Raw genomic sequence first — 27,951 nt, 5'->3', positions numbered from 1 at the left:
TATAGAGAACCATGCAACAATCAAAGGCCCATCTGCATGCTTAAAGGGTTCTTTGCATGGAACCCTTTTTTTCAGCAGGGCTGTGTCTGGATTTTGGGGAGTGATGTGTTGGGAAGTGTCCAGATGCAGCTGTAGAAGACTGAGTGGTCAAAAGACAGATGTTTTTTTTCTGGAATAAGGACAAAGATATGAGAAATATAAGATGCTCAAAAGCAAAGACAGAAGTTTGGGTTCTCAAAAGAAAGTTAACTTTCTGGAATAAAGTATTTTTTATTATTTTTTAAGGGCTTCAGCAGAAACACAACCCAATCCCCGGAGCTGCTTTACCGTCTCCTACTTTGTTCTTTGGCTTATGGTGACTGAGTGATGATGGTCCGCAGGGAGGCGCGAGGAGGCTGCCGAGATTAATTCACTGGCGCTCGTGCCAGCGGGCTTCTCAGCTCGCGCGCTCTCCGTGCTGGAAAGCCACCAAGCCCGTGCTTCCTCCCTCCTTATCGCCCTTTCCACAAACACGCCGCTCAGGCAGGAGACCCGGAGCCCGCGCGGCATGGAGCGCGGAGACCCCCGACCACCCGCCCAGCGCCTGCGCTCCAGACCTTCTGCACGCGAGTCAAAGTTTGGGCAGCAGCGATGAGGTGAAAAGTGCCGCTGCGCGCCGAAGTGAAGCGGACGGACGGACCGAGTCTTCGAGCCGAGCGATGGATGAGTGCAGCCTGCAGGTCCAGGAGGTCGCCCTGATTTGACGATGGTCACCTGCTTTTCTGGGTCCAACAACTCCAGCGCGAGCGCCGGTTTACCTGCCTCCACCACGGCCATGCTCGCGGCTCTGATGGTCACTCTGGTGGTCGTGGTGGTGGCTGGAAACGCGTTGGTCATCCTCGCGTTCGTCGTGGACAAGAGCCTCAGAAATCAGAGCAATTACTTCTTCCTCAATTTGGCCATATCAGATTTTCTTGTTGGTGAGTATTAATATGTGTGGAGGCTTTTCCAGTTCAAAATGTTCTTTGCATGGTGAAAAAGGTTCTTCAGACAGATGAAAAATGTCCAGCATCACCCTTAAAAAGGTGGTTCTCAAGGGTTCTTTAGTAAACACAGTGGCTTTATATAGAACCATAAACACTCAATTGCTTAAATGGTTCGTTGCATGGTGAAACGGTTTTTCAGATTGATGGAGAATGTGTTGTATATGGTTCTAGATAAAACCTTTATATACAGGGTTCTAAATAGCACCAAAAAGGGTTCTGCTACATGGGCTGGAAATGATGACATTTAAGTAAAGACTGTCCTCGCCTTTGTTTTCTTTTCAAATCTTCATAACTAATTCCAATGTCCAGTATCACTCTTAAAAAGGTGGTTCTCAAGGGTTCTTTAATAAAGACAGGGGTTCTATATAGAACCTGAACACTCAAAGACCCACTTACATGCTTAAATGATTCTTTGCATTGTGAAAACATTCTTCAGATTGATGGAAAATGTGTTGTTTATGGTTCTGAAAGGGTTCTATATAGAACCAAAAAGGGTTCTGCTATTGTTACAAGCTTCACAACATAACAATAGCAGAACCCTTTTTGGTGCCATATAGAACCATTTACAACACATTCTCCATCAATCTGAAGAACCATTTCACCATGCAAAAAACCCTTTGTTCTTTGAGTGTTTGGGATTCTCTATAGAACCATTGTCCGTACTAAAGAACCCTTAAAGAAATATCTTTTGTAAGAGTGCAGTTACATACAAATACATAGATTCACAGCGTGTCTCCTGACCAGTTCACTCACTGTAGGGACCCAGCCCAGCCTCCTCTCAGTGAATGGGATCTGTTTGTTCCTCAGTTTTTCAAGGAGTGTAGGATTCAGCATAATATCTAATTTACAGTCTGCAGAGAGATAATAATCTGTAATCTGCATTATATGTAGTCTGAAAATGGTAATATGCGGTCTGTAGATAGTAATGTGTGGTGTGTATACAGTAATCTGTAGTTTGTAGATAGTGATCTGTATCCTGAACATAATTATCTGTAGTCTGTATTTAGTCATCTGTAGTCTGTTGGTAGCAAACTGAACTTTGTAAATAGTAATCTGTAGCCTGCAGATAGTAATCTGTAGTCAGTAGATCAAAATATGTAGTCTGAAAATGGTAATATGAAGTCTGTAGATTGTAATATGTAGTGTGTAGACAGTAATCTGTAGTTTGTAGATATTAATCTGTAGTCTACATATTGTTATTTGAAGTCTGTAGATATTAATATGTAGTTTTCAGATTGTAATCTGTAGTTTGCAGATAGTAATCTGTGGTCAGTGGATTGTAATATGCAGTCTGAAAATGGTAATATGAGGTTTGTAAAGAGTAATCTGTAGTGTGTAGACAGTAATCTGAAGTCTGTAAATAGTAATTTGTAATCAGTAGATAGTAATATGTAGTCTGAAAATGGTAATATGAGGTCTGTAGATAGAAATGTGTAGTGTGTCAACAGTAATCTGTAGTTTGTAGATAGTAATCTGTAGTCGGCATATAGCAAATCTGTAGATAATCTGTAGTGTGTAAATAGTCATTTGTAGGGTGTAGACAGTAATCTGTAGTCTGCATATAGTAATCTGAAGTCTGTAAATAGTAATTTGTCATCAGTAGATAGAAATATGTAGTCTGTAGATAGTAATCTGTAATGTGTAGATAGTACTTTGTAGTCTGTAGATATTAATCTGTAGTCTGTAGATAGTAATCTGTAGTTTGTGGATAGTAATCTGCAGTCAGTAAATTGTATGTAGTCAGAAAATGATAATATGAAGTCTGTAGACAATAATCTGTAGTCTGTAGTTAGTAATCTGTAGTCAGTAGATCATAGTATATAGCTGAAAATGGTAATATGAGGTCTGTAGATAGTAGTGTGTATTCACAGTAATCCATAGTTTTTACGTTATAATCTGTAGTCTGCATATAGTCATTTGAAGTCTGTAGATAATCTGTAGCCTGCAGATGTTAATCCGTAGTCTGTAGATAGTAATCTGTAGTTTGCAGATAGTAATCTATAGTTTTTAGGTAGTAAAATATAGTTTGTAGATAGTAATCAGTGGTCTGCAGATAGTAATCCTTAGTCTATTGAAGGTAATTAGTAGTCTGTAGATAGTCATTTGTAATCTGTATATGGTAGTATGTAGTCTGCAGATAGTAATCTATAGATATCTGTAGAGTCTGTAGTGAGATAGTCTTTTACAGCCTGTAAACAATAATCTTTAGTTATACATTTCTTTGCCAGTTTTGCTTGTAGTGAGTTTTACTTTATACTTAATAAGGTCAATGTGTCCTCCAGAGTTTCGCCTCCCTCTACTTGGCCCTTGGCATTAATCAGCAGCTGTGATGCACATTTCGTCACTGTGGTCCACGTAGCCTACATTCGCTGCCCGACCACTCAGCTTGACGTTGGCCACAATTACATGTGCATTGTGCTGTCACTGGAGTGTCTGTCCTCCCACACAATTGTCAACGTGTGCACACTAAGTCCTTATAAACAAGACTAAAAGCTCTTTTTAAGTGGTTTGGGTCTTCAACTGGCTCTTCTCTTTTGCAAGCATTATGTTGAAAGCAATAGAAGAAGCAAGAAGGCTTAGCTCTGCTGAAGAACATTCCAGACCCCAGGACGACGGGTCCTCTCATGATGTGGGTGGTTTTGACACCTAGCTTTTCGTGTTGTCCTCTCTGGTCTCAGTAAACGATGACTATGATTTAGGAACTTCAGCAGCTGACTTCAGTCAAACAAGACTGAAAGCTACGTCAGGCTCAAATGCCAATATCAGAGATTGATGTTGAGAGATCTTTGGTTTTCCTCCAGTGGTTTTCTACTGTCACTTTTAATCAGAGGCTAGAAAGAATGAAAGCCCATCCGAAGACCCTCAGGCACTCACGGCCTTTGAGCAGAGCCTTGCTGAAGCTTCCTGAAGTGCTGATTTGTTCATTTGGGGTCTCACTGGTGTAAAGTGTTGAAGCATCACTTTTCTTTGTACAGCTTTCATCTTCATGGAAGAGCAGCGGGAAATACGCAAACTAGTACTGAAATACATTGAAATGTGCTAAAATACAAACACTGCAGAATTTAGAAAGTGTCATTGAGGTTGACTAAGCTGGAGAAGATCATGTTGTGTGATTAAATGAGATGAAAAAGGACAAGGGAATGGTCCTGGAACTGATACGCCCCAGTAAGGTTCCTAAAAGGTTCTTTGCTATGGTTCTAGGAAAGAAACTTCAGTTTGTATAGAAATGTTATATTATATGTGGGTTCTGCACACTACAAAAAGTTCTTTAAAGAGCCCTCAATTGAAAGGTTAGGAACCAAAACTGGTTCTTCCACAGTCTTTGCAAAAAAGCATCTTACACAGTACTAAAAGTACTTACTAAAAGTAGTTCTTTGACTCGTAACAATAATGGAACCCTTTCGGGTGCTACAGAAAACCATAAAAAAAAATATCTTTTTAAAAAACTATAAGCGAGAGGTTCTCAATCATAGAGAAGAACATTTCACAGTGAAAGGAAACATTCAAGCAGTTTAATTTGTCATGGTTCTATATATAACCATTGCCTTTACTAAAGAACCCTCGTAGAACCCCTTTTTAAAGAATGTTTTTGGGAGCTTTATTTTAAGAGTGAGGGCAAGTGATGCCCTTAGAAATGCATATTAGAGACCAAAATAGCTGATGATGTCATTCTACATATACATGAGGCTACTTGGCTGCCATACTGGTACCTCCTCTCCCCACATTAAAATGAATGGTTGTCTATGAATGCAATGTAAATATATTCCCAAAGAATGTAAGTATAACTGAAATACAGCAAAGTTCCACAGTTTGCCACAAAGCTCACTTTAGGAGTTGTGGTGAGATATTTCATGTGGAAGTTTTTGTAAAAGTTTTAGAAAAAAAAAATAATAAAAAAAAAAATAAAGGACTGTTAAAAATAAAGGTTCCAGAATGGCACTTGGCTTGGACACACTCTTGTAACCTTTAATTGCTATACAAACGTTTATAAAAAATTCTTTAAATGAATAATTCAGTGAAAAATTAAAAGTACACAATTTTTTTTTGCTTCTTTAGTTTAGAGCTGGAGCTATGAGGCTAACATTGCTATCAAACATTAGAAGTCAATAGTCACCCAAATCCTTTCCGTAACTGCATCCCCAATACTTCTCTCAACGTTTTCAAACCACATCCAGGTCTTCATTAAGGTTGCGCAGACTTGTAGCTGTGGTTTAGGACACAGTGTGACTTACAGTGAGCTCTGAAACTGAACAAAACTTCAAAACTGCAGCTGGATGCTGTTTGTTAGTAACTTTGGCCTTGTAGCTCCAGCAACAGAAGAAGCAAATTTTGACACCATGTCTCAACTGATCAACTACACCTGTGGAAAGTGGAATTTTGTGTGAATTTCTTTTTTTGTTGTTGTTTTTTGTTTTGTTTTGTTTTGTTTTTTCTGCCAGACCATTTCTTTAAAGTGACATCCATTGTCAGTAGGCCTGTCACAATAACTACATAATCACCTAATCACAATTATTTGAGGCAAATGCATGTAAACTAAACACCTTTAAAGGGAGGTGGTGAGTAATGTTTGTTTGTTTAATCTTTGTTAATAACACCTTTAGAGGGCGGCAGTGAGTAAGGTTTGTTTATTCTGTGTTTGTTAATAACACCTATAGAGGGCAATGGTGAGTAACGTTTGTTTGAAGGTAATAACACCTTTAGAGGGCAGCAGTGAGTAACATTTGTTTGTTTGGTGTTTGTTAATTACATCTTTAGAGGGCGATGTGAGTAAGGTTTGTTTATTTGATGTTTGTTAATAACACCTATAGAGGGCAGTGGTGAGTAAAGTTTGTTTGAAGGTAATAACATCTTTAGAGGGCGGCAGTGAGTAACATTTGTTTGTTTGTTTGGTGTTAATTACATCTTTAGAGGGCAGCGGTGAGTAACATTTGTTTGATGCTTGTTAATTACATCTTTAGAGGGCGGAGGTAAACAGTGTTTGTTTACTTGGTGTTTGTGAATAACCTCTTTAGAGGGCAGCAATGAGTAACATTTGCTTAGTTTAATGTTTGTTTATAGCTCCTTTAGAGGGCGGTGGTGAGTAATGTTTATTTGGTGTTTGTTAATGACACTTTTAGAGGGTCTTTGTTTATTTGAGCTCTAGCTGTTTCTGTCATCAGTTGGGGGCTACTAAGTATTGACAGCTAGGTAGCAAGACAGCTAATCAGGCAATTTGGCTCCTTTAGGTTTGAACTGTAATCATCCATCCATCCATCATCTAAACCGCTTATCCTCCTGGGATATAATGAACAAAATAAATAAATAAATAAATAAATAAAACTCACATTCTACTACTACTACTGTTATGAATCAGGCATAACATTATGACCAGCAGCACTGCTGTGTCTGATCCACTCAGACCAGCGCAACACACACTAACACACCACCACAACAGTGTTACTGCAGTGCTGAGAATGATCCACCACCCAAATAGTACCTGCTCTGTGAGGGTCCATGGGGGTCCTGACCACTGAAGAACAGGGTAAAAGGGGGCTAACAAAGTATGCAGAGAAACAGATGGACTACAGTCTGTAACTGTAGAACTACAAAGTGCACCTATATAGTAAGTGGAGCTGATAAAATGGACAATGAGCGTAGAAACAAGAAGGTGGTCAGAATGTTATGCCTGATCCGTGTAGATATATGTGGCGATGCCCAGTCTGTCCTCCAAAGAAAAAAATTTAATGATGGGTTTTTTTGCATTCAGTAGTGAGACACTGCTCACCAGCCACTTATTTTTATCTCCGGTGGTGGAAGCGGTTGCAGGGTGTATTTCTTCTCCTTTTACTCCACGTGACATGTTTGATTGCAGCAATGACAGATGCTTTTGTGATCTTCCGTAATGATGGCTTTGCCTTGCTAGTGGCTGCATTGTTAGGCCAGCTTGTAATTTTGAGTTAACGGGCCTACTCCACACCGCATGTCCCTGAGATACGTGAGAGAATGACATGTTGGAATATTGATGAAGACTCACCAACTCAATCTGATATAGCTCTCATTATCTCCAGTCAGTGTGTCATGTGCTGTGCATTGTTATTCTCTGTTCAGGGGCGTTCTGTATCCCCGTCTACATGCCCTATATCCTGACAGGCCGCTGGATGCTGGGCCGAGGCCTCTGCAAGCTGTGGCTGGTGATGGACTATCTGCTGTGCACGGCTTCAGTCTTCAACATCGTCCTCATCAGCTACGACCGCTTCCTGTCTGTCACCAGAGCTGTACGTGAAGATTTCAAACGTGCCTACAGACACACACACACACACTCATACATGCATTTAGTAGGGTGTCTCAGCTGGTGTGCTATAGGGGAACAATATAGTGTGAATCATATATCAGGAACAACACAGACTGATAACAATACCACTATGTACCTCTGTGTATTAGAATTAAAGCAGAATTCCATCAGTTTTTCAATATTTCTGCATAATTCTGCAGTTGAGATGTAAAAAGTCATTCAAAGTGGTTTGATGTGACATTTAATTCTGAAGGAACTTACTGACTGAGCTTTCACTGGTGGTGACAGGAACCAGGGGTCACAAATAAAGTCCTTTTACTTACTTTTTTTCAGATTTTTTTTTTAACTTACTTGATGGTAATGAAATAGTAGCAAATCTGAAAAAAAGAATTTTTCTTTGGGGTAAAGAAAAAAAAATCAGTAAGTAAATCATCAAGTAAGTAAAAGGACTTTATTTGGGACCCCTGGTTCCTGTCACCACCAGTGAAAGCTCAGTCAGTATTCACCTTAAAACACCCTGCATGTACCCCTCCACCATGAACAGATTTTAAAAATATATTTAAAATATATTTCAGGGCAAAACCTTTTAAAAATTATCTTAAGCTTTGAAAGGCATTAAACTTTTCTGACGCCTGGTTCCTATCACCACCACTGTAAACAACTCTGACTCTCTAGAATGGAGCATTTCACACCAAACCACTCTGAATGACTTTGTTTACATCTGAAGCACTTCACTGTGCAGAACTTTTGAAAAATAACTGGAATTCCCCTTAAAGAAGGGATGCAAAGGGATATCTTCAACTTAGAGACATAACAAAGGGACTAAACAAGCCAGTTACATTGTCATTTTATATTAATTGAAGATAATTTTCATATAGGGGGGATTTAATTGCACTGGGGTCCATAAGATCCTCTGTTTGGATGGTTCCTTTTCACTGTGTTCAGACTGCAAGTCCAAATCTGATTTCCAGCATATCCAGATTGATTTTTTATAGTTTGGACGGCTAAAAACCACATGAAATCCGATTTTTGCAAATCGGATCCAAACCACATTTGGAATTGGAAAAGTGATTCTGATTGGTTTTTACACATTGGCACTCTGGCTGCTCAAATTGGATTTCAACGTGTTTTTTCGCCACTCGCAGCTCAACAAACAACAAAAATGTCAAATCTAGAGTGACAGCAACCCACGCAGATAGGCTAGTGATGTCTGGACACACAAATCCGATCTCATCGCTTGCAAATAACAGTCGTCTCAAAAGATCTGATTTGAGGAACTAATCCGATTTGCCTGCAGTCTGAATGTAACCTTTGACTCACCTTGGACATCGTGACAATTACTGTGATGCAAAACGTCCCTATTATGCCAAAAAAGAGCAAGTTTTTGTCAACATCTCTTTTTTCTCCATTTAAAACATACAATTGTGTTATTGCTTTAGGTCATAAAACACTTTGCCCTCCTTGAAAAAGTACCCAGAATCCGTCCTATTACTGTCCAAGACTGATGTAATTTCCATAAATTTGCATTTTACTCCTTTTTTTGATGTACAGAACCAACAATTTTGTAAGGGCTCCATCAGTTTCATCGCTCTGCAGATGGCTCAGCCTGTAAGGCCAACTCAATCAAAACTACAAATATATAATATATATGACAAGTTTTCATTCAGTGTAAACAACAATTTGCGCAAACTGCCCTTATTCGGTATTAAAGGCAGTTCAACTGAGTGAATGCAGCTTGTCCAGCAATCAAAAATAGCCTCTCAGGCAGTTACGAGACACGGGGCATCTCCGTAACAAGCCTGTCCCCTCTTACTGACCTTTCCATCCGGCTTGTGTTTGTTGTCTGAGCGCGGCCTCTGATGCTAACCACAAGGCTAAAAGTCAAGGCTAAAAGGGGAACACAGAAGTCAAACGATGCGCCGAGAAGCCAAAGAGACGTATTTTTACCCAGCGAGGTTTACTCTCTAATATCTGCTATAATGCACACAGTGGCTGATGAGAAGTGGTCACTTTTGTAACCTCATTTCGACATCACTAACAGCTCATGGCAAAAATAAGCACACCAAACAATATGACACCACTGTTACACAGCCAGAAGAGAATACTGAAAAGGGAATAAGGAGGGTCTAAAACAAGAAATACATTTTGCACTATGCCTGAAAAGGGCCAGTATCATGGAAAACCTTATTTTCCTCATTTTTTAAATGAAAGAGTTTGATAGAATGTGTTAGTTTCAAATGTATGCCAGTGCATAGAAGTCAATATACAGAAATGAATCTGCAAAATTTTGTATTCATTGTTTTTGTGAAAGCCAACTACATATAGGCTGTCCACCTATTCAGTTTACAGCAGTTTAGTCCCACCCATTCAGCCTGCACTGCTTTTTGAATGAAGCAAAATACAGTGCAGTGGTCATTTGTGTGCTTAGAATTATAAGAGTCTATCTGACATTTTTTTTGTCAAAATTCAGTGATGCACATACAATCAGTGATGCTCATTCTGAATCATTCATAACGTTCAAGCAAAATGGATCATTTGCTTCGAATTTTAATTCTGAAAATCTGGTTTTGCACATGACCTGATGTCACAGGATAATGGAATCAGGAATGTTTGTGGGTGAAATGACAGTTAATCATCATCAATTGCTGATTATTGTTGTTTTTTGACTAAAGATTCCTTCTTTAAAATCCCATACTTGGCGTTAAAAGGTTCTATCAGCAGTTCAGTCAGTGTGGTTGATGAATTCATGTTCTATCCATGTGCCCAAGCTCAACTGTAGGCTGTAAGAGAACGTAGTAGTTTGGCTATGATGTCCGTTCCCAAGCCACTGAAGTAAAATTAGCGATTACACTTATTTAAGGACTTAGAAAGAATGGATAGTGGTAAAACGTGAGCTGAAAGTACAGTAATACTGCTGGGTGACCAGTCAATTATAAGCAGTAACTTAGCTAGCGATACCTATGTTGTCAGTTCACAAGCCACTGAGGGAAATTTAGCATTTACACATATTTAATGTCTTAGTAAGAACAAATAGTGGCAAAAGGTGAGCTGAAAGTGTAGTAATACTGCTAAGTGACCAGTTAAATATAAGCAGTAACTAAGCTAGTGATACCCATTGCTAATGTTGGCTAAAGTTAGCTAGGTAGCCAGCTAGCTAAATTATCATCTCTCATCATCAGAGAACTAACTAACTAACTAACTAACTAATAAAAGCTGAATTCAGGGTAATATAGTTTATTGATCAGATAATACGGGGTCATTTTGGGTGTTATTAGTTTGCAAGGAAATAAAATACTAAAGTTAGCTACCTTGCTTATTTAGCTGGTGTTAGTTAGCCACCTTGCTAACTGATATCCAGCTTAATTAGGTAACTTACCTGATCTGCAAAGCAGCAAGCTTGCTATCAGGGTAGCAGGATGAATTAGCTAGCTAGCTAAAATAATGTCAGTGGAAATTTTCATTTTAGAAATGTAGAACGTGACCGTCGTGAGACAGGGGCAGTGAAGCACAGGCACAAGTACATTTCAAGCATTTTAGGTAATTATGACAACAGAATTTGTGTCTGTACCAGTCTGGTGAAACTTCCATTCCAGTTTGGGTTAATCACAGCTAGAACCTTTTAATTCTGAACATAAAGGAAGCTCTGACCATTAAAAGGTTCTTTCTGCATTTGGTCCATTGTGGAAAAGGCTATTTCTGAATATTTCAGGCTTTTAATACTCCGCAGTCGAAAGTATCTCAAAGCAATGACTTTGTTAAAATGAAAGCCATTTATGCACTACATAAAATTGCTATTTTGAAGTGAAGTCGTTGATAATATGTCAAAACTGGACTGAATGCAGACAGTGCAGACAACCTTGTCATTCTAGGCCCACGATATAGCAGTCTTAACAAAAGAACCTGATTCATTCTAAGGAAAATGGACATGTAAAAATGAATTATGACTATAAACCCACAAAATATGCAAAAATGGACCTCAGGAGAAAAACACAGGACAAATGTCCCTTTAAAAACACAACAAGAAACCGCTGTTTTAAATAAATTGATTGCCTTCTGAACGGAGAGGTCAGGACAAGATAAGGTTAGCTGAAAAATGAAGGGACTCCTCCATGCAAAATCCATAATTCAGTAGCGCTGTGGTAATGCCTCATCTTGGAGACACTTCGTGGTCTTTGATTTATGCAGATGAGCAAGAGTTAGCAAATTCTGCATGGTTAATAAGCTGGAAGATAAAGGTACTGACACCGAAGCTCATATTTGAAACGAAAAGGGCTCACGAGTACGGTCCTTGGTGTTCGGTGCCCATATTTATGAATATCTCAGTCAGAGTACTGCTCTAGGGTTATCTCCCCTGTCTGTGTCATTGTATTCATTAGGGGTATGAAAGACGCCTTTAGAAGTTTGATGAGATCCAGGTCTCACAAGTAATGTTCTATTCAGACATTAGTCTCAAAATCCAGGTGATACAATATCTGCTGGATCCACAGACCCACCGCTGTGGAATCAGGCCTGCTTCTCGAAGGATGTCAGCTTTCATAGTGAATCACACCTGTGTAGTGCGTGACTGAAAAATGAGGCCTGTAATCAGACAGATCCATGTATGTTTGGTAAATAGCTCCCCAGTGGACAACTAGTTGGCTGTTTTACAAGCACAGCATGGGCCATGCTTGATACATGCCCAGCGATCCTCATTTGGATCAGCAAAACAGACATCATCCCTTTAATATCTAGTAAATAATTAATGTGTGTGGGATTGAAAAACAATTGCACAGTTAAAAATAAAGGTGCTTCTTTGGAGCAATTCCATAGGAGAACCATATTTGGTTCCCTAAAGAACCTTTGAACGGAGTGTAGAGAGTGTACACTCTTAAAGAATATCATTTTCAAGGGTTCTTTAATAAAGGGAATGGTTCTATCTAGAACCATGAGTTCTATATAGAGCCATTTCATGCTTAAATGGTTCTTTGCATGGTGAAATAGTTCCTCTGATTGATGGAGAATATGTTATACATGTGTTTTGAAAATGGTTCTATACAGCACCTAAAAAGGTTCTGCTATTGTTACAATGTAAAGCTGGTAACAATAGAAGAACCCTTTTTGGTGCTATATAGAGCCATTTTCCAAAAGTTTCTGTAAAGAACCATATATAACACATTCTCTATCAATCTGAAGAACGATTTCACCATGCAAAGAACCATTTAAGCATGAAATGGCTCTATATAGAACTCATGGTTCTAAATAGAACCATTCCCTTTACTAAAGAACTCTTGAAGAACCATCTTTTTTTAAGTGTGTAGAGAAACATACCAATCCAGATTTCTTTACAGTGGTGCTGATGGGAACTAGGGGTCACAATATCTACAACACACACACACATTTACTAAGCTGCTTATCCTTGTGGGTCGCTGGAGCCTATCTCAGCGCTCACTGGGTGGAAGCCAGGAAACACCCACATTCACACACACACTCACACACCTAGGGCCAATTTAGCATCTCCAGTTTGCCTAACTGCATGTCTTTGGACTGAGGGAGGAAACCCATGCAGACAAAGGGAGAACATGCAAACTCCACACAGGAAGGACCCTGGTCCCCCAGCTGGGGAATCGAACCCAGACCCTTCTTGCTGTCAGGTGGAAGCACTACTCACTGCAACTCCCTATGGGAGGAGAGGTACATGCAGGGCATTGTAAGGCAAAAACCTTCTAAAAACAATCATAAAACAGTGTGTCAGGCATCAGGCAACACGAGGGAGCAACTTCCTGTGAGGGAGAATTTAAAGGCAAAGTTCTTCTCCACCGTTGTGAACAATTCTGACTAGGTTAGTTTCTCTAGAATGGCACATTTCAGTTCAAACCATTCTATATGGCATTATTTAGCAATTCAATTATGCATTTTTCAAAATTCTCCCTTAAAGGTTGAAGAATCTCCACATAATCTAAAGGTTCTATAGAAAATAAAGGTTTTTCCAGGACAAGAACAATTTAGGAACCTTTCGTTTTTCAGAGTGCAGGGTTAGGGTTTCAGGGAAGGCACTGGCCACTCTGGCCACCCCTTTGCTTTTTTGAGGCATAGGCTACCTGGAGGGTCATGAAAGCTTAGGGCTTCTGCTGGCAGAATATGAATGGGAGTCATCACAGCCCACCACGATATTTAATTCCAGAGTAAAGTTTAAACAAATCATTTACAGCCTATGTAAAGTTCAGCGTGACTTGACAAGTAATATTTAATAAAAACTCATGGATGGTGTCCTAATACCTGGAGAAATTGCTATCACATGTAGAGATAAGGAAGGTGACGGTCACAGTAGTGAGGGAGATTTTCCCACTTAATCCTCCTAGAACAGCAGGAGAGAACTTATTTCAGTATTCATAAATCTATACTGTATATATTTGAGTCTATGGAGCACCAAGTTCAGAAGAAAGTGTAACTGCTAATGGGTCTAGCAGGCCGAATCTAAGCAGGTACAGTTGTAAAAACAATGAGGATCTAATTGTATCTTATTACACAGCAATGTTTAATGCAGAAACCTCGTAATTCGTTTCAAGGTCTCAGTCTTGACTCGGACTTGATTAATACAAAGCCTCAGTCTTGACTCAGGCTTGGCCTCTACAAAGTCTCAGTCTTGACTCAGACTCGATTTCTACAAAATGTCAGTCTTGACTCGGACTCGACTTTTACAAAGTCTTAATCTTGACTCGGGCTCAACTTTTACAAAGCCTCAGTCTTGACTCGGGCTCGGCTTCTACAAAGTCTCAGTCTTGACTCAGACTCCATTTCTACAAAGTCTCAGTCTTGACTCGGACTCAGCTTCTACAAAGTCTCAATCTTGACTCGGGCTCAACTTTTACAAAGTCTCAGTCTTGACTCGGGCTCGGCTTCTACAAAGTCTCAGTCTTGACTCAGACTCCATTTCTACAAAGTCTCAGTCTTGACTCGGACTCGGCTTCTACAAAGTCTCAGTCTTGACTCGGACTTGACTACTATAAAGTCTCTGTCTTGACTCGGATTTGACTACTATAAAGTATCTGTCTTGACTCAGACTTGACTTGACTCCAACTCGAGTTGGACTTGGTCTTAACTTGGACTACTACAAAGTCACTACTACAAAATCTTGGACTTGACTCAGACTTCACTTCCACAAAATCTCAATCTTGACTCAGAATCGACTGCTACAAGGTTTTGGTCTTGACTCACACTCCACTACTAAAGAGTATCAGCCTTGACTCAGACTCCACTACTGCAAAGTCTCAGCCTTGACTCGAACTTGACTTCCGCAAAAGTCTTGGCCTTGACTTGGACTCGACTACCACAAAGTCTCGATCTTGACTCAGCACAACACCACAAAGTCTCCGTCATCACTTGCTTATGTACTTGTGCAAATAAGTTATGCAAATGAGTATCTGAGTAATCCGACTGTTACAACGTGCAAACATGAATACTTGAACGGATTTTTGCTCTAAAGGAACGCAAGCAAAAAGCAGACCTGGAAGCTTCTAACAATGCAGCTCAAGCCGGATGAACAGAATTTAGGAGCTTCTTTTATTTGCCGCAAACTCAAAGTCTGTGAAAACCCAACTGAACTGCTTCTGAATATCTCCAATAACGGCGCTGTGCAAATCTTCTGAAGCAGCGTTCGGTGGCATAAAACGCATAGCTCATAATTTCCTGCCAGTCTGAAACCCTATCTTGTTAAGAGGAAGAGAACTCCAGCTGTGAGCCATTTCGCATTTGAATCGTCTCTGTAAAGCGAAGTAAAGGAGTCTGTTAAACAAGCTTTCAAACCTGAATGGCCTGAATGATTCCTAACCAGAGGAATGGTTTGAAATAATTCAGCCAATATGCACCCGGATCTCTGAAACTGGAAAACGAGCAGGCGATTTAGCTTAAAAATCCCAGTTGATAAACATATGCTATGAGCTTGACACCATCTCACTATTGTATTATAGTTTGTATGGTTTTGTTTTGAACACTGAGATGAGCTGTATGCACCCAGTGACTTGCACTGAAATACAAAACGTTATAATATCAGAGTCACAGCTTTTCTGGTGCCAGATCACTACTGAATTGATATTTTGTATCGTATGTTTTCAATTGCTTTCATATTAGCTAAATATATTTATTTTTTTAAATGTCCCTGGGCTATGAAACATCATAAGCACACTGCAGCCACCAGTTGGCCACTTTGAAGCTTTCAGCGTTCAGTGGAAAACTGAACAGACTGCATAATATTTAAAGGGCCCATATAATGGAAAATAAATGTAGTATATAAAGACAGTTAAAGTTTCAAAATGTTCACTTAGGGCAGGAGTCGTTTTTAACAATATGGTCTTAAACTCTGGCTAATTCACCCTTTAACCCTAAAGGTTGGCATGCAGACTGCTGGTCACAAAGCAACACAGACAACAATCTTGCCTAGCTAGTAGCTAACGAAAAGGCAAGAGAAAGACAAGATGAACATCGATAATTTGGAGATGAATGGACTTCTTTGCATTTAGAAGCACTCAGCTGGTTTCCTGATACGTTTAATCTGCAATGAGAAACTGTCAAACACTAAGAAGTCTTGAAGCTGAAGTCAGCATCTCGTCCACCTGCTTCTTGTTCGAGTTTTCCCATTCTACCTTAAATGGTGCATCAGTTACATTCTTAAGGTGGAACAGGAAAATTCAAACAAGAAGCTGGCGAATGAAAAGCGACTTCAGTCTCGTAAAAAGTCAATCGTTGAGAGACATTTTGCAAGAAACTGTTCTACTTTTGAGGAAATGTTTCCTGCTGGAGATGCGAGAAAAGCGACTATAACTGAGCTAAAACTTAAAGCAGAGCAAAGTAAGTTTGTGTTGTCCTTTATATTTTTTAGCCTATACTTGTACATCAGCACATACTCAGACATATCTACAGCCAAGATGGTAAAATGGACATGTTGTGGCTCCCAAAGTGGTTTGATCAAAATGGCTCTTCTTAACATTTGGGTTGCGACCCCTGACTTAGGGGAATGAGACAGTCCGTATCACAAATAACAGCACAACTGGAACACTTCACAACCAATCAGACTGCACAGTTAGAAGTAACTGTTGCATAATGTGGAAAATATACTTAGTCCAATACGGCCTTGGCACGGCATTTAGGAAAGGAAAGGGCGCATTTAGTGTGGGCTTGCGCTCTGAGAAATGGGACACACTTGGACACTTACCAAAAAACACATGAATGCACACACCAGTACACAAGGTTTAAACTATGCCGATGTTTTGCTTGATCCCCTGCCACATGTTTGCTGCTAGCTAGTTGAGCCTATAGTTAATTAGCTGGAACATATTGAATATTTTGCTTTGACTTTAATGTTACTAGGAAAAAAGCTTGATATGTCCCATCTGGATACAAACAATTCTGGCAGCTCGCCCAGTGCAGTCTTACTCTAACAAACTGGAAAGAGAAGAAACCATAGAGATGTCCAAAGGGAAGCGCTAATCACGTCATGAAGTACTCTTGTCTGTGTATTTTATTTCCTTCCCCCACTGCTCATCAAGCTGAATGGAAACTTTCACTGTTTTTGTTACCGTACAAATACTAATATGATGTAACAAGTCTTGTTAAAAAAGGCCCAGAGTTTTTATTCCTCGAAAACTACCATGCTGCAAGTGCTTTGTTTGGATTGGGAATGATAGGCTTTGGCGTTTTTATCTGCAGGGTATATTGTAATTGATTTCTTGTGTGGTCCAAAATAATACAAGAAAGGTGATTTCAGGTCTGATTGACTTGGTAAGGTTATCGGGATCTAAAACAAATGAGGATAAAGTACTTGTTAAGAAAAAAGGTGCAACACTCACTCCACACAAGTGCGCGCCATCCCTCCTGGAGAACTACCAGGCTGCAGAGTTCAGTGAAAACAAACAATTGAAGCCCTTGATTAGCTGTGTTAGAACTGGGTTGAAGACGAAGATCTCCAGGAGGAGGGATGGTGACCACAGCTCTATAGAGAAAACACATCATTGAGTTAGAATTTGACATTTTGCCTCACAATCAAGGACACAATTTAAAAGCTCAGACAGACTGCAAACAGGTATGGGCCCCTAATTGAAGGTGCGGTTTAAATTTCTCATCTACCTCCTCCCCTTAAAGAGGCACTGAGGCCAACATGGGAAATCTACCCATCATTACATCTGTTGTAAACATCCTACAGCAGTGTAGTCTCTAAAGTGTGACTTGCCACTTTAAAGACTAGCAATAAAAAAACCTGATGTGTCTTAAAGATGGGAGTAACTTATAAAAAACTACTATTACAGGTGCTTTGGGACGAATTTTTGGGTGTTTGATTTTTTTTTCGTTAGCTACACTCAAAAAAAGGTTCTTCAAGTGTTCTTTAGTACAGACAATGGTTCTATATAGAGTCATGAACACTCAAAGAACCATTTGCATGCTTAAAGGGTCCTTTAAGGACTCTTTAAGCTTCTAAATAGAACCTTTTTGAAAAGGGTTCTATATAGCACCAAAAGGGCTTTGCTGTTGTTATGATGTCAAGCTTGTAATGATAGAAGAACCCTTTTTGGTGCTATATAGCCATATGACACACATTCTATATCAATCTGAAGAACCATTTCACAATGCAAAGAACCCTTTAATCATGCAAAAGTTTTTTTGAGTGTTCACAGTTCTATATAGAACCATTTTCTTTAGTAAAGAACCACTGAAGAACCATCGTTTTTAATAGTATAGACATATAATACACACTTAAGAAAAATGGTTCTTTAAGGGATCTTTAGTAAAGAAAATTGTTCTAAATAGAACCATGAACTCTCAAAGAACGATTTGCATGATTAAAAGGTCCTTTGCATTGTGAAACGGTTCTTCAGATTGAAGGAAGATGTTGTATAGGGTTCTATATAAAAGCTTTTTGAAAAGGGTTCTATATAGCACCAAAAGGGTTCTGCTGTTGTTACAATGTCAAGCTTGTAACAATAGAAGAACGCTTTTTGGTGCTATATAAAACCACAAACAACACACTCTCCATCAATCTGAAGAACCATTTAAGCATGCAAATGGTTCTTCGAGTGCTCATGGTTCTATATAGAACTGTTATCTTTAATGAAGAACCCTTGAAGAACCATCTTTTTAAGTGTGTAGCGAACGCGGTCTATAGAATATTAGCCAATAGATCAGTGGCTTGAAGTCAGGATTGGTTGGCACCACAGGGATTCCCAATTGTTTTATGATGCATTTGCGTAATGCATGCTGGGAATTGTAGTGAGAAGACAATGCTGGGCTACAGAATACTGCAATAAAATGATAAAGAACATGTTAAGTTTTAGACCAGAAGGCCCCTCCTATAATACCCAGACAGAGCTTTAATGAATGGGGACAAAATTCTTTGTGTTAAAGAATTAATGTTTGTTTATGCATGTTGAATATTACAGAAATAAGAATCAATATGTCAATAATCCCTAATAGAACCTCATAACGTTTTTGAAAAAATCATAACTTGAGCCATTTTTGGCTCATAATCTGAAAGCTCCCACAGTTTAAATACGTTGAGTAATGTCTCATTTTTCTCAACGGCATTAAACATTTCCAGACATCTCCATCTCAAGAGCGCATTCTGCGGTTTCATGCATAATGCATGAGATTTTGGGGTGAATTCTGAATAAATATGTAATCTCGTTTCTCTTAAAGAGCTGATTGTTTTAAAGAACGGCTCTGCATCCTGTTTATTACAGCAGTAGGTTTTTTTTCTGTCTCTAATTGCTTTTAAAAGAGCGAAACTGTTACATGAGTCACTAATGAGCCATTGCATGTTAAACATTTTTTGACATTTGGAGAAGCCTTGGGCCTCATGCAGTGTAATAGAACACAGTCTCTGGTATACTGAGGGTGGCATTTTGGAGGAAAATGCTGAAATGCTTGAGCTCTGAACTGCCTCGGTCTCAGGTTGTCGGTGAAATAGCAGTGGGCTAACAGTGCTTTTCAGGCCTTTCACAAATGGGATCTTGTCAGAACCGGAGCGAACAATTCCTCGTGTGAATAGTCCTTATTTGCAACCTCGAATACTTTGAGATTTATGTAATCTCCGAACTTGGAGCTGCGAGTGCTGCGAGGCGTGAAATGCTATAATAAAAGTCTGGAGCCACTGCGGCCCAAAGCTTTCTGCTTCTTCTCTCCCTAAAGGAAACGCTTATTTCCAGTTTATGTAGTGAGAGGACGGAGGTATATCACGACGACGCACCTCAAGGACTCGCGCTTTCCTGAGACCGAGCGGAAGCGGATGATTGCTTTTCTTGGTTGTCATCTCATTTGTCATTTTTGGAAATGGAAAAATCCACCAAGCTTTTTTCCCCCGGCTGGATTACCTGCAGTTTCACTGAGCGTCACCAGCACAATCCATCAGCAGGCCAAATGCACCTTCACCACTCCAGCGCTTCCAAAACCAGGAGCGCTATAGCAAAACGGAACACAAATAATCGATTTTACTGGATAATCAATCAAGGATGTAATCGTATTATGTGAAAGATACGTTTGGCTTTGTCTAACATTGCCAGCTAAAACAAACACTGACGTTTCTCATTTTCTTTCATAGATTTGATGCTTGTTAATTCACTCGCACTAGGCTAACCCTCAGAACTCCCACGTAAACAGATCACACAAAAGAAATTTAATTCACTGAAAGAAATGATTCCAATTTCATGGCTTTGAAGTACCGCAGTTTTGTGTAATTCCCATGCTGAGAGCGATTCCATGGCAAAATAAATTGCTTTTCGGCTAAAGCAAGATAATGCAATGAACAAATAAAGTAAAACTTACTCCTAACTGACAACAGTTATTTCAAAAGTAAGTCCTGACATGCACCCCATAATAACAAGGCCTTTTCAGCGCTCAAGCTGTACGCTGGAAAAAATGAACCAACAGGGATGTTTGACTTACAAACTGAAAATATGTTGACATTAAATAAATGAACTGTGTTGTCTTTAAGGTCCTATTTCTTATTCTTACCCCTAACCCTTGTTTTTGAGTGTCACCTTGTGTAACTCAGTTCCAAGGGGTAGTGGTTAAAAATCTTCCCCTACAAATTGGGACCCTCAAATAAAGAACATTACTTCATTATCAGGCCACTTGCGCTGCTCTGTAGGCGACCCTGCCAGTCTGCAGTGACAGCAGAGGAGGTTAAAGTTCAGCGACCTCACTGCGGGTCTTTAAATTTAGGGAATCATATGCTTTCAAAGAGGGGGATGACAATTATTTATTATCGCCCACCCCTAATTCTTCAGTGATATGAAGCTGAAGTCAGATATTCGCCATCTTCTTGTTTGAATTTACCATTCCACCTCAATGGTTCCACCATTTAAGGTGGAACAGGAAATTTAGCTAGCTAGCTATTGAGACATCAGCAAACTACTAGTGATGTCATGAAGAAAAGGACCATATATATTGAAACAACATTAAACTAAGACAATAAAATGGTTATCGTAATTTTTAACAGAGAAAATTCTCACATTTGTGGGTTTCTTTGGTCTCTTGTTCAGCCATCTTGCCGGTTTTTCTTTTTTTCTCATAACTCTCTGTTTGGAGTGTCTCTGAAAAACCTTCGTTTGGAGGGCCATGTAGCCCTAACACTATGCCCTACCCCTCTATCGCAACAAGAATCAGGACACCCTAAAGGCACTGAGATGTACCCTTGAGGGTCCTACGACAGTGACAAGAGGCGGACTGCGCCAGTGACAGTTTAGTACCTTTATTTCTGAGAGTGTAGGTGTAGAACATTTAATGAATGAGAGGTGGATAGCCATGGTCAGTCAAAGTCCAGGAGATTCACCAGATTCTTGATAAAATGTGTCGTCATATCCATTTTATTGCATGAAAATAAAGATGCGTAATGTCTGTATGTATCACAGTAGAAAAAAAAAGGTGTAATAAAAATAAACAGACGGTTAGTTTAATTTCCTATCAGTTTGAATTCACCCACTAAGGTCGCTGACGCCTAGCCCAGCCTAACAAAAATATGCTCCTTCTGACAAAATCAGACTCTTGTTGCTTGTATGCTCTTATTAGCAGCAGCTTCTGCTCCAAGAACAATACAAGGGTCAAGTTAAACAGCGTGTTATGTGGACAGTACAGTGCTGCAAAAACATGCTCTGATCTTGAAATCTTTAATTTTTGTGTGAACCTTCATGCAGCAAACTGAGCCAGGGCTCATTTGGAAGACGACCAAGACCCACGTTTTTAGCACACCATGTTTCTGTCATGTGGTGCGAGTGTTCACACCTGCCAAAACGAACCGAACTAAAGGAAGAGTCTGATTGATCCTCCACCTTAAAAACAAAGCAGTGTGAAAGCAGCCTTAAAAATGAAGGTCCCCTAAAGAGTGCTTTGCAGAGATGCGATAGAAACAGACTTAGCACCAGGAGGTTGTTTAGTGGGACAATACTCCACCAACTAATCATCATGGTCCACCTGACCCACCGTTTGGTACATGCTTCTATAATGACAAGCAGTAAAAAAATTAATCTAAACTTTGAGAGTGAGCTGCTTTCCTCACACCCAGTGTAAAAATTGCACTGATTAACACAGGAGGGTTTGCATGCATCACTTTATTTCAGCTGCATTTAAGGTATGCACTGTATGTTGTGGCAGAATAAAAAAGGGGGACGGGTTTGCTAAACGGGTAGATTTTGGATATTTGGTCTAAATGTGGATGTTCTGTTGACTCGCTCGTGAGACACTGAATCCGTACACTGCTTTTTGTACACCTTCACCTGTTAAACTGTTACTGTAACTGTAAACTGTTCACTGTTCTGATTAAGCTAAAATGTTATTTTCATAAGTGTATAAAATGTCCAGTGAGGTCAAAAACTACCTCTTATTTCTTTAGGGTCATAGGGTTCATAAATGGCTTGGATGTACATTTCTTACATTTCTAGAACATTTTATTAACTTATAAATTTAACATAACATTCTATAAAATAAAGGTGCCAAAAAGTTATTTTTAATATATAACCACTTTTGGTTCCCTAAAGAACCTTTCAATAGATGATTCTTTATAGATCTGTTTTTTAACATGAAATGTGGGAGTGTAAGGAACCTCCATGTAGTGTAGTAAAAACCCTAAACTGGTATAGAACCTTTATATTACACTTTTTTAAAAAGATGTTTTTTCAAGGGTGCTTTAGTAAAGAAAATGGTTCTACATAGAACCCTAAACACTCAAATAACCCTTTGCATGATTACTGGGTTCTTTGCATCTGAAGGCGTTCTTCAGATTGATGGCGAATGTGCTGTAGAAGGTTCTACGTAGAACGTTCTTAGAAACAGTTCTATATAGTTCCTAAAAGGGTTCTTCTATTGTGATGATGTCAAGCCTATAACAATAGAAGAACATAGAACCCTTTTCAAAAAGGTTCTGTGTAGAACCATCTACAGCACATTCTCTATTAATCTGAAGAACGCTTTCACAATGCAAGTCATGCAAAGGGTTCTTTGAGTGTTCATGGTTCTATATAGAACTATTTGCTTTACTAAAGAGCCCTTGAAGAACCATTTTTTAAGAGTGTATGTGAAAGTTCTTTAATCGTTATGAAGATTTATGACAATTATTTATTTAAAGAACCTTTTACTGAAAGGATCCTTTGGGAACCGAAACTGGTTCTTCTATGCAGGCCCTGCGCCAGATCTAAATCATAAGCGCAGCATCTGAATCCCGGGGGGGTGGGGGACTGAGTGTTGGGGGGGGTGGTTTGGGGGTTGGGGGTGATGTGTGACTCCTTCGAACAAACATTTCTCACCCTGTATTTTCTTCTGATGTTTTTTTCTTCTTTCTGGTTGTTTTTTTGTGCACATCAAGACATCAAGACCAGGCTTTTCTTAGAAACTTACATTAAAGCCAAGAGCCATTAAAGAGCCTTTATTTTTGTCAGGGCTGTCAGTGCAGTCAGGTTAGGAAATAATGGGCAGTATTTGACCTCACTGACTGAAAGCCAGGGGCATTTTATACACAACGGGGGCAAAGAATTCAAAATAACAATTAAGCTTAATCAGAACACTGACTAGCAGCCTAATACCAACTGAAGGAAATGTACAGATTGAGCTGTGCATAGATTTAACGTTATGGAGAAAATACAGGCTTGGTGCTGGTGAATGCTCTTAGACTGAGATACTGGCATTTGCAGTTTCTCATATAAAGAAGGTGTCCAGTTTAACTAGAGAAGAGAGCGGTCATCCTGTCAGGTCAAGATCAGAGGTTAAAGCAATGTGATAAATGTTTTATTATCACAATAGCGACATTCATTCTTCAACACTGATTTACTACATTTATCAGTCGAAGGGGACTTCCACTCATTTTTCAAAAATTCTTCAAACATAATTCAATCATTGAGAAGTAAACAGTCATTCAGAGTGGTTTGATGTGCTTTGACAGAGAGACTTACTGGCTCAGATTTCTTTACAGTGGTGGTGATAGGAACCAGGAGTCACGATGTGTACAATGCAAATATAACCACTTTATTTACTACCCAAAACCTACACGTGCCTTCTGAGTTATGTATGTTATGCTGATGGTGATAAGAGTGGTAAATCAGAAAAACGTTTTCTTTGGGGACTATTTTGCCTAACAACACCCTGCATGTGTCCCTTCACCATGAATGGATTTTCAAAAAATGTTTAAGGGTGAAATCTCCTCTCAGAACTACCATAAAACAATGTTTCAGAAATCAGACAGCATATTCAAAAAAGAATGTAATGCTTTTAGGGGCATTAAACTCTTCAGACATCTGGTTCCTATCACCCCCACTGTTGGCTGTAAATATGTCTCGGTATGTGCTATTAGCATAGGCCAAAAAATATAAACGAAAACACAGACTTACTTTGCTCTGCTTTAAGCTTTAGCTCAGCTATAGCTGCATTTCTGTCCAGAAGGAAACTTTTCTGTAACAGTAGAACAGTTTCTTGTAAAATGTCTCTCATCGTTTGACTTTTTATGAGGCCAAAGTCAGCTTGTCATTCACCAGCTTTAATTTCCTGTTCCACCTTAAATGGTGTCTGGGGCGCCAGAATGTAACTGCTGCACCATTTAAGGTGGAACAGGAAAATTCGAATGAGAAACTTCAGCTCTGCAACTTTTTAGTGTTTGACAGCTTCTCTTTGCATATTAATAGTATCAGGAAACCAGCTGGAGTGATTATAAACACAAATAAGTCCATTCGTCTCCAAATTATCGATGTTCATCTTAAATCTTTCTCTTTGCCTTTTCTCTTTGCCTGTCTGCGTCGCTATGGTGACCAGCAGTCTGCATGCCAATCTTCAGCGTTAAGGGGTGAATTAGCAGTTCTACATTAACTCCAGAGGTTAAGACCGTTAATTGTTAAACTGTGTTGAACGATCAGCAGAGCTTTATTTTACTGCAAAGGAGGATTATTTTATTTATAATTAAAAACCTAATTCTGCTATGGAGCCACAACAGGACAGTAAAAGAGCCAAATGTTGCTGACCCCTGCTCTATAGCATTCTATGGCTTCTATAGAATTTGTCTGGTCTGTTATCAGAAGCATTCCTGTTATTTACATCACCTTAGTTCAGTACAGATAAGAAAACTACCTAAACAAGTGATTTCCTTCTCTGGAATGTTAAATGTTTCCCCAAAAACATTAATGTTAAATCACCTTTAGAGAGAGAGAGAGTGTACAAACTGATTCTCGCTCTACCTATTCGCAGCAATATTTAGTTTGATAGTAGTAGTTACTGAATAGGTCTAGAGTGTAAGAGTTTTCTCAGAATTTTTACACAGTTAAATCTTAAAGGTGTAAACAAAGTCATTCAGAGTGCTTTGGTGTAAAATGTTCTGTTCTAGAGAAACTTACCAAATCAGAATTGTTCACAGTGGTTTTGATAGGAACCAGACGTCTGAGGATTTTACAAGCATTATAATTAAACTTTACATATAACAACTTACATGTAGGTTCACTGGTAGTTTTGGATAGTAAGTAAAGCACTGTAGACCCCTGGTTCCTGTCAGCACCACTGTAAAGAAATCAGTCAGTAACAATGAACCATTTCACATCAAACCAGTCTGAATGACTTTGTCTACATTTTAATGATTGAATATTGCATAAATTAAATTAATTAAAATATCGATGGAATTAATTAAAATATCGACGGATTTCTCCTTAGAATTGGCCAGGTTTCTATGTGAAGAACACCCAAAGGCAGACTTATGCGTACACAAACTCAGCATTGCAAATTTAGTGTTGCTGAAAACATCCAAAACTCAATATAGCCGTTCGACTCATTCCTACAGCCAAATGCAGACCACACTATGATATATTGACTCCAGTATGAGCAGTCATCCTCTAGGTTACATCACCTCCACCCAGTACAGATGAGAAAACTACCTGCATGGTTGATTTTCTGCTCTGAAATGTAAAAGTATTGATATTAAAATCCATTTAGAGAGAGGATGTATACACTAATTCTGGCTCTACCAATTTACCGTGATCTTTGTGGTGTGACAGTTCAGTAAAGGTCACTCTTGTTGTTGCTGATTGTTTGCATTTATATTTTGGGTTTGATTTCCAGCTTCTTCGATATGAGTTAAATTGGTCTGGTTTCTATCTGCAGTACGCCTGGGGGCACGAAAATCAGTACAAACACTGCGCCGCTGCAATCTCCAGAACTGCCTGTAGAAGTTTGACCCATTCCTACATCAAAAAGCAAACTGCCCTGTGATAAACGGACTCCGGGATGAGCAACGTACCTGTATGTTACATCACCTTAGTCCAATACAGACCAGAAAACTGCATACACATTTGATTTCCTGCTGTGAAATGTAAAACATGACCCCAGCACTGTTTCCCTGAAAAGTTTGAGCAAGAGTTATGCTAAAGTAGTTTTAGAGAAAGCGTACAAACGGATTTCCTCCACATTAGTAATATAAGATTAAAGGTTTTCCCCAAAAAGCATTAGAGATGTGATGATACACAAATTTGACAGTACAATAAGTATTGTGCCTTTTCCACCACAATACTATACATTTTCAACAGGTTAATAAGACTAGGCAAGCCTCGTTCTGCTGGACCTCCATCAGCTGCATGGTATTAGAGTCAAGCAAGTGTCTACAGTACAGGATATAAAAGCATTGCATTGTGGGAGGGGTGGCCAATTAACATTTTGGTCTGGTCGATGCCCACTCAGCTTTTTCCTGCCAGTTTTTGTCAATAATTACACACATTTTCTATCATACACACTTCAAAAAGATGGTTCTTCAAGGGTTCCTTAGTAAAGAAAATGGGTTTATATAGAACTTTCATGATGAAATGGTTCTTTGCATCATTAAAGCGTTTTTCAGATTGATGTAGAATGTGTTTTATATGAGTCTACGAAGAACCTTTTTGAAAAGTGTTTTATATAGCACCAAAAAAGGATTCTTCTATTATTACAATGTCAAGCCTGTAACAATAGAAGAACCCTTTTTGGTGCTATATAGAAGCCTTTTCAAAAAGGTTCTATATAGAACCATCCATAGCAAATTCACCATCAATCTGAAGAACGCTTTAATGATGCAAAAAACTTTTAGTCATACAAAGGGTTCTTTAAGTGTTCATGGTTCTATATAGAACCATTTTCTTTGCTAAAGAACCCTGGAAGACCCATCATTTTTAAGAGTGTACTACTACTACTACTACTACTAATAATAATAATAATAATAATAATAATAAGAAGAAGAAGAAGAAGAAGAATATTAACTACATGAAGTTCTCTAGCTAGGTCTAAATCAGCAGATTCTAGGTGTATTAGCATTATAATATGATAATAACATGATAATTACATGATAATAACATGACAACAATTTGATTTCTCCTGATGCTACATCGACCCAAAATCGTGTTTAAAGTCAAGTAAATGTACCATTTTCTCATTAGAATGTAAAAATATGAGAAGCAAGGACAACTCGTTCTCTAGCTGCCAGCATATAGGCTAATAGTGCTAACATTATAGATAGTATACACAAAACCCAGAAAAAGTGCCCTGCGGCCGTATTGTTGGTATTCCGGCTGCATAACTTGTTTGAGCAGTCAATGCCGGCTATGGCTTCCAAATCTATACTTCAAGACAGAGTCTTTCATCAGAGGTGTTGATCCAAACGTACCAAATCGTGTCGTGATTATGCGTTTTTGCCCGTGACAAGAGCGTACACCTCACAGAACATTAAAAAATAACTAGAATCATATAATTATTTCTGTGGAAGGGTCGTTCCAATTTATTGCAACAGTGAGTAATAGCTGACGTTACAAATCTGTGTTGGTGTTGCATGAGCCCTGCTAACATTCTGACATCCTCTCAACTGCATTCATTGTCTAAAGCATAAGACATCTAGACACAAAGGCCAATCATCAATCAATGTCTATGTTCAAAAATGATCAAAACTACACAATTACACTACACTCCTTTGCCTAACTCTACCTGTGACAGTCTGATGAGAGCGTAACATTATGAGGAGATGGCTGAACGTTATTGCTTTGCTGGTTCAGCTCTTCATTGGACAGCCAGGATGCTATAAAAGCTCACATCATTTTGTTCTTTGTTGCTATTGTTAATGCAGTTATGAGCCACCCAATACACCATGGCCATATTTTATCTGTCAGGATGCTTTATTAACGTATGGTGTTTGAACAGTGATTGTAAATT

At 39.1% G+C, this 27,951-nt stretch overlaps 1 protein-coding gene across 1 annotated transcript in view; it reads left to right on the top strand.

Annotated features, from left to right (window-relative positions):
- Window positions 1–598: 598 nt before the first annotated feature.
- Window positions 599–27,951, top strand: part of LOC118819052 (histamine H3 receptor) — a 36,304-nt gene continuing 8,951 nt past the window's right edge. Inside the window, exons 1-2 of the mRNA XM_036586664.1 lie at window positions 599–959; window positions 7,113–7,279. Coding sequence (XP_036442557.1) covers window positions 746–959; window positions 7,113–7,279 — 381 coding nt within the window. The 5' untranslated portion in view covers window positions 599–745. The remainder of the gene's footprint in view (window positions 960–7,112; window positions 7,280–27,951) is intronic.

This window comes from Colossoma macropomum, unplaced genomic scaffold (assembly GCF_904425465.1).
Source record: "Colossoma macropomum unplaced genomic scaffold, Colossoma_macropomum, whole genome shotgun sequence".
In the NCBI taxonomy this organism is placed as follows: Eukaryota; Metazoa; Chordata; class Actinopteri; order Characiformes; family Serrasalmidae; genus Colossoma; species Colossoma macropomum.
The sequence above is the reverse complement of the archived record's forward strand: the minus strand, read 5'-3'. Positions and strand labels throughout refer to the sequence as shown.